The sequence below is a fragment of the Chlorocebus sabaeus genome, chromosome 24 (assembly GCF_047675955.1).
Source record: "Chlorocebus sabaeus isolate Y175 chromosome 24, mChlSab1.0.hap1, whole genome shotgun sequence".
Taxonomy (NCBI): domain Eukaryota; kingdom Metazoa; phylum Chordata; class Mammalia; order Primates; family Cercopithecidae; genus Chlorocebus; species Chlorocebus sabaeus.
The window spans coordinates 51002828-51020131 of NC_132927.1; the positions used below are offsets into that span (position 1 = coordinate 51002828).

The 17304-nt window shown below is 42.9% G+C and overlaps 1 protein-coding gene across 4 annotated transcripts in view; it reads right to left on the reverse strand.

Moving 5' to 3' along the window:
* Positions 1–888: 888 nt before the first annotated feature.
* The window catches only part of AREL1 (apoptosis resistant E3 ubiquitin protein ligase 1), a 51761-nt gene continuing 35345 nt past the window's right edge, over positions 889–17304 (reverse strand). For 3 of the 4 annotated variants that reach the window (XM_037984245.2, XM_037984243.2, XM_037984244.2), the window contains 15 exons: positions 16132–16301; positions 15686–15866; positions 15255–15502; positions 13599–13676; positions 12644–12785; positions 12398–12519; positions 10650–10725; positions 10011–10120; positions 9205–9384; positions 8899–9024; positions 6898–7027; positions 6748–6806; positions 4461–4550; positions 3544–3719; positions 889–3469 (listed from right to left, as the gene is read on the reverse strand). In XM_037984245.2, the coding sequence (XP_037840173.1) occupies positions 3367–3469; positions 3544–3719; positions 4461–4550; positions 6748–6806; positions 6898–7027; positions 8899–9024; positions 9205–9384; positions 10011–10120; positions 10650–10725; positions 12398–12519; positions 12644–12785; positions 13599–13676; positions 15255–15502; positions 15686–15866; positions 16132–16301 (1991 nt within the window). In that variant the 3' untranslated portion in view covers positions 889–3366. Of the gene's footprint in view, positions 3470–3543; positions 3778–4460; positions 4551–6747; positions 6807–6897; positions 7028–8898; positions 9025–9204; positions 9385–10010; positions 10121–10649; positions 10726–12397; positions 12520–12643; positions 12786–13598; positions 13677–15254; positions 15503–15685; positions 15867–16131; positions 16302–17304 lie in introns of all 4 variants that reach the window. The other variant, XM_037984246.2, reaches the window with a different exon arrangement.

A 17304-nucleotide genomic window follows, 5' to 3' on the forward strand; every position in this document is an offset into this window, starting at 1 on the left:
ACATGCCAAAACCCCATCTTTTCAAAAAAAAAGAGAGAGACAGTGTCTTGCTCTGTCACCCAGGTTAGAGCACAGTGACACAGGCATAGCTGACTGCAGCCTCGATCTCCTGGGCTCAAGTGACTCTCCTGCCTTGCAGCCTGGGATTATACGTGTGAGCCACTGTGCCTGGCCCTTTAAGACATCTCATATCACTCAGGAGCTTGGTGAGGTAAGAGGAGAATGCATGTTTGGGGTGGGGGCAAGAATCTGTTTTGTTTTTAAATTCAAAAGGGAATTTTTTTTTTTAATTTTCCAGATTGGGAAGACATCATAATTATTTTCCCAAGAAAGTCAGGGTCCTTAATACTTTTCCTTCTAGGCCCAAATCAGAGGTCTGTTTTTTTTTCTTCTCTTCCAAGCTTACCTTTGTAAACCCCTTGTGGGTTAGGGAGACGTTGGGAGACAAATGTGTGCTTAAATATGAAAATCAAAAGGCTATTTATCGAAGCGTTAACAGTGATTGCCTCTGGATAGCAACTTACCTATTTCCCTTGTTCTTTTTCTTATTTCCAAATTTTCTATATTGAATTTCTAGGTAGTAAAACAACAATGAATTAATGTTTAAAGACTGATTAACTGGTTCCTTCTTCAGAAGCTGAGCATAAACACTTGTCCTCGTCTCCCCATGGCTGAGACAGTGGCCCTGCCTGGCACCATGGACAGCAATCAGGGAAGGGTGAAAGGGCAAGAGCGGGGCAGGCCTGGGCTTCAGGTGTACACTCTACCCCGAGCCAACCACTTCAGGAGGAATTACTGGGGAAATGCAAAATCATTTCCAAATCTTTTCCTTCCCCACCTTCCAGTCAAGCCATGAATCTCCATTTGAAGCAGCCACTCACTCCTTAGTGCTTTTAAACATTTATTTATTTACTATACAAAATATTTACATCATCAGCTGCAACTGCCTGGCCCTTTCACCTGGCCTGAGCAATCTGCAGCGGGGCTTGGTCTCTGCCAATTTTCCAGAAACATGCTGACACTCTCCTAGGTATTCACTCATGTCTGGTCTCCTTCAAAGACGCTAAAAGGCCAGAAGGGTAGCTGGCCCCCCAAGTACCTGGGTCACAAGGACATAAATAAAATAACTGTACAAAATAAGAAACACTAATAGAAAATTGCCCAAGAAATAACACACTCTCATCTCTTTGACATATTGTACCTTTTCCCCACACTGGCTAGTATGAAAGCAGGATTAGAAAAAAACAAAACAAAACAAAAAAACGGTAAAAGAAAAGGCCCAAGAGAGCAAAGATACTTTTGAATAAAGTTAGGAGAGAGAGAGTAAACTGGAAGAACAGAAAACCACAACAGTACCAAAGGGTTTTGTTTAACAAAGACTGGTGCCTAAGGACCACCACAGGGATGCAGCTGCCCTGGTTGGGTTGCAATGGTGCCTAAGATGCTCTGAAAAAGTGCTATGACTAGAGCTTAAAATGACAGATCTAGCCAAGACAATCAACTCAGTCTCCAGGATCAGTCTCTGGAAGGCTGCCGGAGGGGAGAATTCAGAAAAGCAACTGCCAAAAACAGCAGAACCAGTCCACGTGCCCCCAGCTGGAAACCCCTTTCTGGGCCCAAGGGGCAGCATCATGTTTCCCAGGGTGATGATAAACCTTCCTGTACATATCCCATGGGAAAACATTTGGGCAAGCAGCAGCACCTTGTCCTGGTCCCTGAGGAGAGCAGTGACCATGTGGCATGGAGGATCCTGGGGTACAGAGACCCTGATGCTGGATCCCAGACCCCAAGGATGAGTGAGGTCAGCACCCATGTGCCAAGAAAGGACAAATGATGACTGCGAAAGAGTGAGGTCAGGCAGGAACTGTAGCAGCTCAGGAGGGCTTGTTCCTCATGATCCCTGGGAACAGGAGGGCTCAGACATGCTTCCAGGAGGCCAAGGCATTGCCAAAGTCCTGCCTTGTCTCAGGACTCTGTGTACTTGCTGGTTTTGGCAATAAGGATGGCTTGTAATATTCTCAGAGTTGACTGCCCCATTGGGAATGATAGCTTGCAGCAAAGCCTTCTTAAAAACACAAATTTGGGAAGTCAATGAGATTTTGAATCTTGAAATTGTTCTCAAATAGTAATGAAAAAGGATGTTGTCATCTTCCAAGAGACAGCAGCAGGTACTCTTCAATCATCATTCAACAGTGAACCTAATAAGCTTCCTCCCTCCTTAGTTCTCCTTCCTGGTAACTGATGGAGCAAAGGGGAGTATAGGGGTTGGCAGGTGTTTACTGTGTAACATATCACCTCCATGTTCGTCCCTAGTGTCCTGACCCCAAGGACCTGTGATAAGCACGTAAACTCCTAGTCCCTGGTCCTTTGTCTTAGTGCTGCCAGAGAACACCAAGCAGACAGAGAATCAGGGATTGCTGGCATACTATTCTTACTGTTCTAATCTTTTGCTACAAAATTTTCTTCAGTAGAACGCTAAAGAATCCCCAGCTTTTAGCAGACTACATAATGGGTAAGTCAGTGGCCCAAGCCGGCCATACTTCAGTGCCAATAACCAACTCAGGGAAAAGCATCAGTAGTCTCCAAGCCAGCCACACGCCTAGGCATGCCCCACTCTGGAGGCTACAGCTCAGCTATCCTTCATATTCTTCAGTCTATCTGCTTTTCTCACTGGCTACAATTCAAGAAAAAGCTTAGAGAGTTCTTCTTTGTGGATTAATAATCGTTTCCAGAAATGCCCGAAGGGAAAGTGCTTTTTCCAGTTCTGACACCACAAAAAGAGATTCTTTTTATCAGTCCTCATTAGAGGCAGTCCAGTGCCATGGCCTATGCCTACCATTGTGCAGAGGGACTGCTCCTATGGGCCACCTCCTATCTGTCCCTCTCTCCTGACTCCTGATGAGAAGAGGCAATCACCCCACCCATGAGAAGGACTCAAGTACCAGTCTGGTCAAGTAGTGAGGGCCAAAGAGGGTGTCTCCAAGGAGTATCAGCAGAGGGAGTTTTGGAGCAGTGTGGATTTAAGGGTCTCCACACTAGTTTCCCAACAGGGCTGAGCCCCGTGTGCCATCTCCCTCAGCTACTGAGATCTTCAAAGGACCAAATAAATGACAGCAGCATGGTCCTCTTCTCATGACAGAATGAAGAGCTCAGCTTACATACCATGCCAAAGTGGCCTGTGGTAGATATGGGCAGGGAGCAGGTGAGGTAAAGACAAGGCTTGTAGGTGACACAATCCTCCAGACACAGGGGAGCATGCGGCATCTTCTGGCTGATGGTTATGTTAGGATCAGTGGTTATGATGTCTGTAACTTGTGCCCAGAAGCTCCAGAGAGCATGGGAGCCAAGTGGATGACAGGAGAGCGGTCAGAGCATGCCAAAGCCCTCGCAACCCTCGCTGATGGCCAGCTGCAGCATCCTGTGCACCTCTTCATAGGAGTCATATGTAGGGAGGCACAGCTGGTTAAAACTGGAAGGGCAAGGGAGAAGTGATTAACTCATACCACCAAACACTGGACATGCATCAGGCGGGCAGATACCTACCATGTGTGTGCAGTAGGCAGCGTGCTATGGGTCGGAGCGGCAATAATCTGAAATGAGGGACAGAGGGCGGCAAAGCCTCCAGGTGGTAGCTGAGAGGAGCCTGTTGTGAACTGAAGAAGCCGAGCCAGCTCCTCCTGGGTCAGACTGGAAACCACAGTCCAAAACCACCTCATGACCTGGCAGGGAGAGCACAGGGCTGGGATCACACATGGTAAACAGCCTAGGGTTAGATCCCTGTGAAAGGAACAAGATACACTGAAGTGGGGCTCTGCCCCAGTTACCATTCTATGAGGACACAGGATAGGAACAGTTTGACAAGCACTTCAAGAATTTACATTGTCACACCATTAGGAGGGTAGTCACTGACTGTTGGTTCTCTTTCTTTGCCATCTCCAATTTACTACTCCTGTGGCAGTCAGCATGATAGCCCCTAGGGATCAGGGCTCCCTTCTGCCTGGACAATCACCTGTCTTTCCCCATATATCATTTTCTTTTCCCCAGAAAACATGTCAACTGCTTTGACTCCTCTACTTTTTTTTCTTTTTTCTTTTTCTTTTGAGACAGAGTCTCGCTCTGTCGCCCAGGCTGCAATGCAGTGGCGTGATCTCAGCTCACTCCACCTCCTGGGTTCAAGCGATTCTCCTGCCTCAGCCTCCCAAGTAGCTGGGACTACAGGCATGTGCCAGTATGCCCAGCTAATTTTTTTTTTTTTTTTTGTATTTTTAGTAGAGTTGGGCTTTCACCATGCTGGCTGGCTGGTCTCAAACTCCTGATCTTGTGATCCGCCTGCCTCAGCCTCCCAAAGTGCTGGGATTCCAGGCATGAGCCACTGCACCCAGCCTCCTCTACTTTTTCCTTCTGAAACTTTTTCCTTATAACATGGCACAAATCCAACCGAAGAAGTTTGGTCCATTTACCTTTTCTCTGAAATGCCATGAGCCACCAACAACTACCGCATGAGCTTTGAAGTCAGACACACTGATGTCTCCAGTCCCACACATCAGAAGCTGGAAAAAGATGGTAAGGTGTTACTATGACAGTCACGAGACAAAGACCCAATATAAGGTCAAAATTACCTAAGTTAACAGGCAAAATGTAGAATCAAGAAAACATTACTAGGAAAAAGACTGAAGGTGAGATCATAATGCCAGAATACTGCTTTAGGAAGATCAGTTACATACAATAGGGCAATAGTTGCTAACCAGTGGGTAAAAAAAGAATCACATGGCTTTTAAAATATATATTTGTACAAGTGTTGGTGGCCCTACCTTGGACCTCTAAATCTGAATCTCTTGGAACAGGCTATGAGCTTATGCAGGAAGAAAAAAAATTGCCCAGGTATTTCTTTCTTCTTTTTTTTTTGAGACACAGTCTCACTCTGTCTCGGCTCACTGCAACCTCCACCTCTCCACCTTGCATGTTCAAGAGATTCTCCTGCCTCAGCAGTACTCCTCTCCTGAGTAGCTGGGATTACAGGCGAGGTATTTCTGATGAACACCCTAATTAAGAACTGCTGCTATGGATTATTTTTAATTGAAACAAAGGACAACAAAACCACACACACAAAAACTAAGTGTTTCCTGAGAGTCTGGTCTAAACTTAACCTGTGAATAACAAGGAGAAAAGGCAAGCTGTTTCCCCAAAATCCCCAGTCCCATTTATGAATTTGTTGGATGGCCTTTCCTTTTTCTTAGGATGCATTCTTTTGTGGATTGAACTTTTACTACCTTCCCTTCGGCTCTGTCTCTACTTGATCAGATAAATTTAAAAGTATGCCAAAAAATGAGAACATTAATGACATCAGAGCCCTAAACATCTTGTTGATGTCCTAATTTGGTTCAGGATCCAGCATGTTACTTAGCAGACTGCAAGTACTCATCCAATAGCTATAAAGAATAATACATCCTAACCAAGAGACAAGAAAAACCCAAACTAAGCCTGAGAAGCCTTGGCTCCTTCAAAGAGAACTTGCTAAGCTGATGAGGAACTAAGAGCAGGATGTGGAACAACTGTAAGACACCACATCCTTCCTTTCTACTCACTTCTACAAATTGTTACAAATGCTTTGCTTCAAAATAAAACAAAATTTGCCCATAGCTACTCCTCAGCCCAAAAACTAACAGTGCTAGGTAACAGGTTTATCAGAAACTTTAGGCTGAGCCGTGGAGAGTTCATTTTGTTTGGATTTCACATCTGAAGATATAAAACATGAAAATTACAGATTTTGATTCTTGTTCTCAAATCCACTTCAGTTAATAAAGAATCGGGCAAGACCACCTAAAACTACTTTTTCCCCCCATTTTAAAAGAAAACCTTCCTCCCTAAAGAAACAGTTTGTAGAAAGACACTCCTCACAGAAACTATGGGAATTTAGAACTAATAACTTGCACCGCACCATCTTGTACAGACGTCTCATCTGTGAGCAACAAGCCACAACAGACTCATGTTATTCTTTGCCCACACCTGATACGGACTTCAATTCTGCTAATTATACAACAGTATTTACCATCTTAGAGCCATCATTTTAGTTGTTACATTTTAGTTGTTACATCATTTAGTTGTAACATTTTAGTTGTTACAGGATCTGAAATAGGAATGAATTTGCTATATAAATAAAAATATATATTTTTTTTTTTTTTTGAGACGGAGTCTTGCTCTGTCGCCCAGGCTGGAGTGCAGTGGCCGGATCTCAGCTCACTGCAAGCTCCGCCTCCCGGGTTCCCGCCATTCTCCCGCCTCAGCCTCCCGAGTAGCTGGGACTACAGGCGTCCGCCACATCGCCCGGCTAGTTTTTTGTATTTTTTAGTAGAGACGGGGTTTCATCGTGTTAGCCAGGATGGTCTCAATCTCCTGACCTCGTGATCCACCCGTCTCGGCCTCCCAAAGTGCTGGGATTACAGGCTTGAGCCACCGCGCCCGGCCAATACTATATACTGTTGCAGTCTAATGCTTTTGAAATATGATCACATCTTTTGGTTTGTTTCCTTCACTTCATTAGAATGTAGCCCCTGAGGGCTGGAACTTTGTCTTATTCGTTACTCTCTCCGCAGTAGGGTCAACGAATGGAGGAGCGACAAAAGTGGAACCACCTCTTGCATAAATGGCTTTCCAGCTGCATCTCATAAGAGAAGGTACACCAAGCTGGTTCCTGTAAGGCACAAAAATGCCAAGTTAAGAATGGGAGTCTGAATTGCAAGCACTTACCTCAAGCTCATTCTCATCAAAAATAGCCAAAAGGTTCTCAGGGACCAATTCATTCAGGCCTGAAACAAAGTAGGCAAGTTAAAGTCATACATAACCACACTATGGATACAGGTGTTTTAACTTCAAAGCCAAGAACATACAGGATCCCACCTTTTAGGAAATGTTCCACCTCCTCTTTCACTTGACTGGCCAGCCGATATTGGGCCAGCAAATTTAAATAGAAGATTTTATTCGCATTGGTGACTGGAGTTTGAGCTCCACCTGTCATGAGTTCTACAACCTGTAACAGGCGGCAAAAGACAGACAAGAAGCTGTGGATGGAAATTTTTAAGATGACATCTGCCTGTATGTTTTACAGACACAGAATTACTGACCTCCATCACTAACAGTCACAAGTTTCTGCCGTGCATTTAACTTTTCAACACACTTGGTTTAATTTAGTTCCTAAGCTTCAGGGTTCCTACCACTATTGCTGTATACTAGCTACTATTTCAGAAATGGCTGTCTGGGCAAGGTCTTCTCTGACTCAGTCAAGTAGTAGTGATGCAACAGAAGATATTATGGCTCCTTGTTAGCAGTGTTTTAATCTATGATCCAAAATGAAACCACTACTGACCTTTTCTCTAAGCAACTAAGAGTAAAGTCAGATAAGCAGTAAAGGAGTCTTTTTATGTCTCAGAAATTCCAAGATGGGAACAATTGTTCCCACACATTCTTTTATCTCTGAGTCAACAGAACAAGCCAAGTTTGATACTTGAAGATCCTGGATTCTAATCTCAGCCCTGATGCTAGCTTGCTATAGACCTTTGGTTAATTGCCCCTCCAGACCTTAGGGCAATTATTTGGCCCTAATTTTCCTATCTGCAAAGAAAACATGAACAAACTGTATGACTCTCAAACAGAATTGGTAACCCCCAATAAACTACTAAGGGAACCTTGAAAGAGCCCTGAAGCACAGCTTAAAACCATCATCCAGGAATATTTGTGTAGCGTGACCAAGGCTGTTTCCACAGGTGAATGAAGATTTAAGACAACAGCATGGTAGCAATAGCACGCTACTCCACAGCAGGGATTCTCAATGGATCTAAAAATTTAAAATGTTTTTTCTGTTGGTATGTATAATCCCAGATCTTTTTTTTTTTTTAATTTCTATCTAGGAGCCTAAGAAATAAATTATTAAGATTTAGTATTCATATTAAACACAATTAAAATGAGCAATACCTTGGGTCTGAGGACCCTAATTCAGTGTCCTATTGACTCTAGCTGCCTTATCATGCCAGCTCAGGAAGTCAGGTCTAATCCCATGTGTACAAAGGCAGACAGCTGGGAATCCCATAATTTTCAGAAAGGATATTTGATTATCAGTATAGTGGTAACAATGGTCACAATTTTTCAATCATTCCTATTCTGCTTTTAACTTTAAATTTACTGCAACTTTAGCTTCATCATTATCATTTGATGCTGTTTAACACCACAATGTAAATAGAAGGACATGCATCAAAAATATCTCTGGCTCATCGTTTTCTAATAAAAAGTTTTGGTTTTATTATTTTGAGACAGGGTTTTGCTGTGTCACCCAGGCTGGAGTGCAGTGGTGCAATCATAGCTCCCTGCAGCCTTAACCTCCTGGGCTCAAGCGATGTTCCAGCTTCAGCACCCACTTCCTTCCACACTCCCCCCGTAGCTAGGACCACAGGCACATGCCATCATACCCAGCTAGATTTTTTCAAGTTTTTGTAAAGACAGGGTCTTGCCAAAGTTGCCCAGGCTGGTCTCGAACTCCTGCCTCAGCCTCCCACAGTGTTGAAATTACAGGCCATGAGCCACTGTGCCCAGCCAAAAAGTTTAAAAATATACAGGCATTGTGTTAAAATAGAAATCACCTACATCACTACTGCGAATGTTGACACAGACACTGCCATCTCTTCCAAATATGCTTGCACAGTGACCCTTCATCATCATTCAGTTATTTTCAATTAGAAGTAGGACTCGGTGGGACAGATGGGAGATATGTGTCTTTTGCTTCACTCAAATGTAATAGACAACACAAATGCGGAACATCTCCACCACTGCAGAAAGTTATCTTCGACAGTCCTGCTCTATAGAAAACTGAAGAACATGGGACCCAGAGGCTTTGGTACTCTTTCTCACCTTATCCAATTGACCTGATTTATTATATTTCTCTTCTGCAAAGACCAGCTCCATCTCACTCATGTCATTGTTGAGGATAAAACAAACTTTAGATTTGTAGAATTCTGGGTCATCTGTTTCAAAGTACTGAGGAGGCGGAAAGACACAGAACAGAACATGAATACTCTTGCCCTGAAAGGAAAGTTTTAACTGCTTAAAACCACTTATCCCCTCGACCTTAAAAATTATTATTTACAACCCCAGGAGGAGAGATTTCAGGGTTAATGGCCAGGGGCCTTAGTAGAAAATGCACACCCAAGACGTTACCTTGTAATGCATACGCAGTCCTATGATTTGGGCCAGGAAAGAGCGGGTGAAGCGAGCTCGAACCAACTGCTTGTAGGCTCCTCCTAGAGAGGACTCGTAGAGACACTTACCCACGAGCCGTCCGGCAAACTCATACATTTTCAGGCGCAGATGAGCGGGGCGATTAGGGTTGGGATGCACCTGTTCAAGAAAGAGGCTGAAAGGCCCTGAGCCATTTTTCTTCAAGCCCAGTTCTGGAAAGACCCTTCTTCCCCAACCCCATGCCAAAGGAACAAGAACTTCACTCCGAGGATCAGAGCCCATCCAAATGTTAGTTTTTTGGTAGCCACCATTGAGTAATTCCAAGTGACTGGAAGATAAAGGGCAAAGGTGGGCTTAAGAATCTTATATTAAGTTTGTGGTTAATCAGCAGATGATGTGATGCCTTTTCCCTAAACCAGAACTTCTTTCAGCCAAAGCGTACTTCTCTACTGACACCTTTGTCTAGTCAAAGATCCAGTACAGGAATCATTTGCTTCAGATATGTTTTGAGAAAGAGGCTTAATTATTATAACTAGCAGAGTAGACATTGTACTATTATGCTTTTTAGTCAAATATTCAGCTGTCTGCATTTTTGCTTCTCTTACAGATGAAATAATAAAAGCAAAGAGGAGGAAGACAATTTGATTAGCTCATATTTTAAGCAGCAAAATAAAGAATAGGACACAGGTTCTCAGGTTCCCAGATCAGTTTCATAATTTCAAATCCCAGTTAGTCTACCCATGATAACACAATCCACATCTTCCACCCACCCGTCACCGACTCACTAGTGCTTGGTTGTTGTCACTGAACCGGGTGAAGAGCTGATTGGTGGTATCAAACAGCGCTTTGCAGATGAGCTCAAACCATTCCCGGCGAGGCCCTCCCCAGTCCAGAGCTGAAAAGCATAATGAAAATAACAAATGACTCTGCCCTACCTCCTCTTACCACTTTTGTTTATTGAGTCATCATTTTATATTCTCCACATTCCCTCTATTGTATTACCCTGGTGTTTCTCTGTTGCAACTCATCTAAACTGTGGTCCTTTTGAAATCCCACCCTTTTTTGTAGGATTAATGGTATTCTGATCACTAAGGAAATGCCCCCTAGTATGGAAACGCCAGAGGTCGGAGATCCCAGGAAATGGACATTTCTCTCAAGGTAACCAAGGTTCAGGCTCTTAGAACCCTCCCTCCAAGTCTCTGTATGTCTGTGCTCCACAAGCTCCTCCATGCTATCCTGCCCAGTAAATACTACCCTTTTTCTCTTGACTCACGGTTTTCTTTCCCTGGGGGCGGGTGGGGGGGGGAACAAACCAAAAAAAAACCCTAGGGTGTTTGTTTTTTTTTTTGTGGAGAGGGAGTAAGAGAAGGTGGGAGAGTGGGGAGAAGAGTTCAAAAAGATGAATATAAAATTTCAAAACTGACCTTCTTCATCCTGGAAAACAACCTCAAAGTTCTTGCTCCAATCTGAGATGGAGAAATTCCGAGTGGCTTTCAGAGACTGAAAAGCAGTGAAAGGAAGGGAATTGTCAGAACACTGGCTGGTATCCTCTGGATGTTAAAGACAACAACACAAGAGCACTGCCATTGTCTGTTGGACTAACTACAACTACCTGAAGGAGACATGTTACTCATAAACAAGCTTTAATGATACCACCTGACATTTATGCACCTAACTTCAAATTTAAAGTTTTTTCTTTTTTTTTTTTTTTTTTGAGACGGAGTCTCTCGCTCAGTCGCCCAGGCTGGAGTGCAGTGGCGCAATCTCGGCTCACTGCAAGCTCCGCCTCCTGGGTTCACGCCATTCTCCTGCCTCAGCCTCTGAAGTAGCTGGGACTACAGGCGCCCACCACCACGCCCAGCTAATTTTTTGCATTTTTAGTAGAGACGGGGTTTCACCGTGTTAGCCAGGATGGTCTCGATCTCCTGACCTCGTGATCCGCCCGCCTCAGCCTCCCAAAGTGCTGGGATTACAGGCGTGAGCCACCGCGCCCGGCCAGATTTAAAGTTTTTAAAAATAATCTGATTTGTCTTTACATCATCACTTTGTTGGAAAGTTGAAGTTGTTTTTTTCTTTTTCTTTTGTTTTAAACAATCCTTATTTTAGTAATGAAAACATTCTTGCATAAAGAAGTAAAAAATGACTCAAGTCAGTAAGCTGTAAGCAAAACAACCAAGGAATCCTGGTTTTCAGCAAAGCATGGTGTATCCTCTAGACATCTTTATCCACAAGGCTAGATTCAGACAGTGAGCCATGCCACACGGAGAATATGGCTGAGAAAAGGGGTTTCCAGTCACACCTACCAGAGCCAAACATCACAAACACTTTCTGGACAGGAACCAAGCCTTCTCATTCCTGGGGAATGTGAGAACTATGCCAGTGTCTGTGCAGTGGAGACAGACACACATCAGGTGTTCCTTTTCCATCAGACCAAAGTGACAACAAAATCATTTCCTTTTAATTCAACAAGAGCTCTTCTATTCCAGGGATTCAATAACAAGAAGTTTCTTCTGTAATCACTATTTACACCTGCCCTACATAGGAGTTCCATGGGACTGTTCAGGAACCCATTCAGTAGATTTGAAGGCCAGTAAGTAAACTCCTCTCCCCTCAATAACATACCTCCAACAAATCTGCCCCAAATTTGGTAGGATCAAGTAGAAGAATAGACATACGCAAAGAGAAAAATGTAGGTTTCAGAATTTAGCATATTTGTCTTTTACAGATATACTTAAAAAAGAGAAATTTAAGTTTCATGAAAAAGATAACCAGATCAGGCATGGTAGCTCATGCCTGTAATCCCAACACTTTGGGAGGCTGAGGCAGGTGTATCACTTGAGTCCAGGAGTTAGAGACCAGCCTGAGCAACATGGCAAAATCCCATCTCTATAAAAAAATACAAAAATTAGCCAGGCATGGTGACACACACCTATAGTCCCAGCTACTTGGGAGGCTGAATTGGGAGCATCACAGCCTGGGGAGATCGAGGCTGCAGTGAGTCATGATCGCACCACTGCAACCCAGCCTGGGCAACAGAGTGAGACCCTGTCTCCAAAAACAAAAACAAAAACAAAACAAAACAAAACAAAAAACAAAAAAAGGTAACCTGCAGAATATAGATGCTCAATTGGAAAACTCTGGCATCTGCTGACAGAGATGAAATTTTACCTACCGATTCCAATAAGGCATGCCTGCTGACCTTCAGGGTAACTTTGGAATGTGGTCTTTTCATGTGGACCTGCCGAAGCTCTCGCTGGAAAAAGTTCACCTTGTCCTGAAAGGTCTCAGAGCCTCCTGGGGAGCAGCAAGATCCATCATTACAGCCTCATTACAAGCCATCTGTGCAGTCCTGCCTCTCCACCCTCATGGATGTGGCTGGGCTCACTACCCTCCCTATAGAATCCCTGTGTAACCTCACCTATGTTCTTATGCAGGGAGCGGATAAAAGTGGCAGCCAGAATGTTCCTCTCCTTACAGCTGAGCTCCACAGGAGGTTGAATGCCATCATCCACCACCAGTGTGAGGAGCTTATGGACAGGGTCAGGACCAAGGTATGAAAACTGGTAAAGAAAAAGAAAGAAATTAATCTGTAAAACCCTCAAGCCCAGTAAAAATCCTCCACAGCTCTACCCTCTGTACCAACCAATAACAAGAAGTTAGGCTTGTTTTCTTCAAATGAGGACCTACCAGGAATACATTTCATTATTTTTCCCTTCAGTGATTTACATTTCAACATTTTAAATTATTTTAGTCACAGAGACTGCCTTTAGTTAGGACCACCGGCAAAACTACAGACCTTCCAACATAAAATATAGGAAGGGTGATATATTAAATAGCAATAAATGGTAATATGGTGATATATTAAATAGCAATAGTAAGGATACATTAAATAGCAATAAATGACTACTCCAAACTGATCAGATGAAAATTATTTTTATAAAATGGCATAGTCTAGCCTTTGGGCAAAAGTTTAGATTCTAGAAGCCCAGAAAAGTTAAAAACAAACAAACAATGTATTTTAATATATGAGAGAGCTGCTTCTAAAGGAATTAGCTTCAGCACACTGGGAGACCAAGCTTGGGCCAGAGTTACAAACATCTTCTCTATTAACTTAAGTCTTGAAGGCAAAGGATCACTGTTGAAGTATTCTGAGTTGCTGCTAATAACTGTTTCTGTAGGTATGTGTCCTTCCAGATTTTATATATTCTTCATGCCATTTAGTGAGGAGATAATGATGCTTTATTTGGCAACGAATCCTGTGTACACTGTGAGATCTTGCAGAAACATTAAAAGTGCTTCTGAGAAAAAATAAAAGGCTGACAGTCCAGAGATGAAGCATGCTTGATGTGAACCAGACATAAGGTTCAGCTTACTTTTGTTCCTGGACACACTCGGAAGGTGTAAAGGCGCCAGGGGATGATCTTCAGGTAGAACTCCTTCACTGAGAATTGCTGGAGGACCAAGAGACAGGAAATGAAGTGAATGATAGATAAAAAAGCTCTATTTGGGTATTCTTATTCAAATATCATAGTCCCTATTTACATTTCTCATAACCTTTCCTCTCCATGGACAAAAATAATAATAATTTAGTGAGCACTAAAGTCAAATAAATACATTAACTCTCTATTTAAAAAGACAAATTAAAAATATTACTCTGATGACCAAGTGTGAATGGCTCACACCTGAAATCCCAGCACTTTGGGAGGCCAAGGGAGGCAGATCACTTGAGGCCAGGAGTTCAAGACCAGCCTGGCCAACATGGCAAAACTCGGTCTCTACTAAAAATACAAAAAAATTAGCTGGGTGCGGTAGCTCATGCCTATAATCCCAAGTACTTGGGAGGCTGAGGCACGAGAATCGCTTGAACCCAGGAGGCAGAGGGTGCAGTGAGATTTGACAATGGCACTCCAGCATGGGTGACAAAGTGAGACCCTATCTCAAAAAATAAAATAAACAAATAAACAAAAAAAAAAATCACTCTGACAATGCAGTTTCACAAAGAGATATTTCATAATTATAATACTCAAGTCTTTCTAAATATCTGGGATCAGGTCCTCACTTCATGAGAACAGAGTATTTCACCTAGAAACAATCAAAATCTCCTTCTGCTCAGCGCCATGCTGCTCAGAATGACTTCCTCCAAGTTATTGGACAGCAAACACCAGCAACCCACATACACTGCTTTATCCCTATTTGAATGGTGCCAAGGATCTGCCAGGGAAGGGAGACAGGAAGATGGGGTGGGCTGGAGTGGAATATGTTGGTGGTATAAGGGAAGGTCCTCACACAAAAAAGTTCATACAAAAGAGGAAAAGATGATGCAATAATTATTTAATCTTAAAAAAACCCTTTTATCTGAATATGCAGGTCAGTTGTTTTCTTGATTAAAAAAAAAAGTTTAAAGAAAATTTCAAACACATACTAAAGAAGACAAAGCAGTATAATGAAACTATCAGCTGCTTCAACAATTATCAATTCATAGCCAATCTTGTTTCATTTATTCACTTACCCATTTCCTTCATTACCATCACCCCTAGTCCAAATTAAGGCTAGATTTTTAAATGAAGAATGGTACACAGCAAAGTGTTCTGAAGTAGAACAGAATTATAACTCAGTTTTGGTTATGAGATTAAAGAGATGTAATGGGATGTTGCACAGAGTCTCATTTTTATGAGGACTGAATGAGAAACTAACACAAAGTGCTTCTTAGCTCAGGGGCTTGGGAAATTCACCTTCTTTCCTCTGCCAAAATGTCTTTACTCCAATCCTGTAGCCTGATAGTGACATCCATTTACCGTGGTTTCATGAATCACAGAATAAAAGATCAAATTGTTTTGACACAGCACAAGCAGCCAACAGTAATTTTTATGCTAGCAAGAAATTTTTAACGGTTGAAAATAGCTTTCTATACAACTAGTTAACAATCTTGCCCTGATTCTCAGACTGTTACTTTGTGTTTTCTGCTACCAAATACCAATTACACACAGGTTCAAGCAGGGGGATTTTATGTCAAGAATGGAAGTTCCGACCTTTGGTGACACATAGCAGTACACCTTCTTCGGTTTCTTCACCTTCTCAGGGGTGTGGCACTCAGAGGGCGAGTCTTCATCTTCCTCGTCAACAGCAGTGGATGGCCGGCGCTGGGAAGAGGTCATGTGCATGGGTGGCAGGTGCCATGGAGTGCTGCTACAGTTGGTAGCATTATAAAGATAGGCCTCAAAGTAAATGCTCACACCTGAAGTGGACACATTGCGTTCGACGATATTCTTCTCATCCTCTGAAGTATAATAAGGAGTAGAAGTCAGGGGAGAAAAAAATTACCTATCACTAGGCTTTCACTCCACAGGACAAGCCAAATATGGCCCAAATATCAAATGATTGTGAGGTCAGACAAAAGAGTGCAGACAGGCAAAGAAGTGGCTGAAGAACAGCACTAAATCATACTTTTCTTTCAACTTACCACTTAGGACAATAATGTCAAATTCGCCATTATTGATTGGCTGATTTTGGTATGAAATGCAGGCATGGAAGCAGCCTCGAGAATGCAGGGTGAGTCGCAAGAACACCTGGAAAGTCTGCCTGTTGGATGTCACTGACTTCTCAAATGAGACACCAGTACTCTCTTCTTCTTGAGGGCCGAGCTATAGGAAGACAACAGAGCATCACATAACATATAGTATCTTCCCCGTTTACAAGGCACTTTACTCTTTACAAAGAGCTTTCCTATCTACGATCTAATCTAAATCACAAAATTACTTATGAGACAGGTATTGTCAGATGAAGATACAGACAGCACAGAAGTCAGGGAGAAGGAAACAGAGATGGAAGTGAATTAGAAGGTGTGAGAATGACAGAGAAAGCAGCCAGCTCTCTCTAGCACACAGATAAAGAAGGGAGGCTGCTTACCTCATGAATGGACAAGGTGTAATTGTGCTCATCTCTCAAGGACATGGAATTGTTGGTGGGATTATCATACTCATCTCGGGGTACTATTTGAAGAGTGTGCGGCTGCCCACAGGTCAATACAAGAGTAGAAAAGTGGCACACAATTTTGGTCTTAGAAGGAACCACCATTCCTGGAACAAAGATAATGGAATCTAACATTTAAAGGTGCTCTTCAGGGCACAAAGATCTGCTCAGTGGGTCCTAAAAGCTAGGTTTCCTCCCAATTCCTAGGGATAAGTAACACTATCAAGAGGAAGAGAGGCCAGGTGCAGTGGCTCACACCTGCAATCCCAGCACTTTGGGAGGCCGAAGCCAGAGAATCCCTTAAGGATCCCTTAAGAAGTTCAAGACCAGCCTGAGCAACATAGCAAGACTGTCTCTACAAAAAATAAAAATTAGCCGAGCGTTCATGTAGTAGCTGGTTCATGCCTGTGTCCCAGCTACTCAGGAGGCTAAGGCAAGAGGATCACTTTAGCCCAGGAGGTAAAGGCTACAGTGAGCTGTGACCACACCATTGCATTCTAGCCCCTGTGTGACAAAGGAAGACCCTGTCTCTTTTTTTTTTTTTTTTTTGAGACGGAGTCATGCTCTGTTGCCCAAGCTGTAATGCAGAGGCATGATCTCGGCTCACTGCAACCTCCGCCTATCAGGTTCAAGCGATTCTCCTGCCTTGGCTGAATAGCTGGGACTACAGGCACCTGCCACCACACCCAGCTAATTTTTGTATGTTTTAGTAGAGACAGGGTTTCGGTATATTGGCCAGGCTGGTCTCAGACTCCTGACCTTGTAATCTGCCTGCCTCAGCCTCCCAAAGTGCTGGGACTACAGGCGTGAGCCACTGTGCCAGGCAACCCTGTCTCCTTATTAAAAAAAAAAAAAAAAAAGAAAAGAGGAAAAAACAGAACTAGAGAAATTCAAATGAATTTGGCGGCTCATTTTTACAAATTCTTAACCACTGCAAACCCTAAGCAAAATGAAAAAAACTTGGAAGAAATAAAACAAAACAAAAAAACCAACAAACAACTAAACAAATGGAGACATGTTTATGGAAGATCCAACACAGTACAGATGTCAATTTTCCCCAAATTGATACACAGTTTTAACACAATTCTTATTAAAATTCTAGCAAGATTA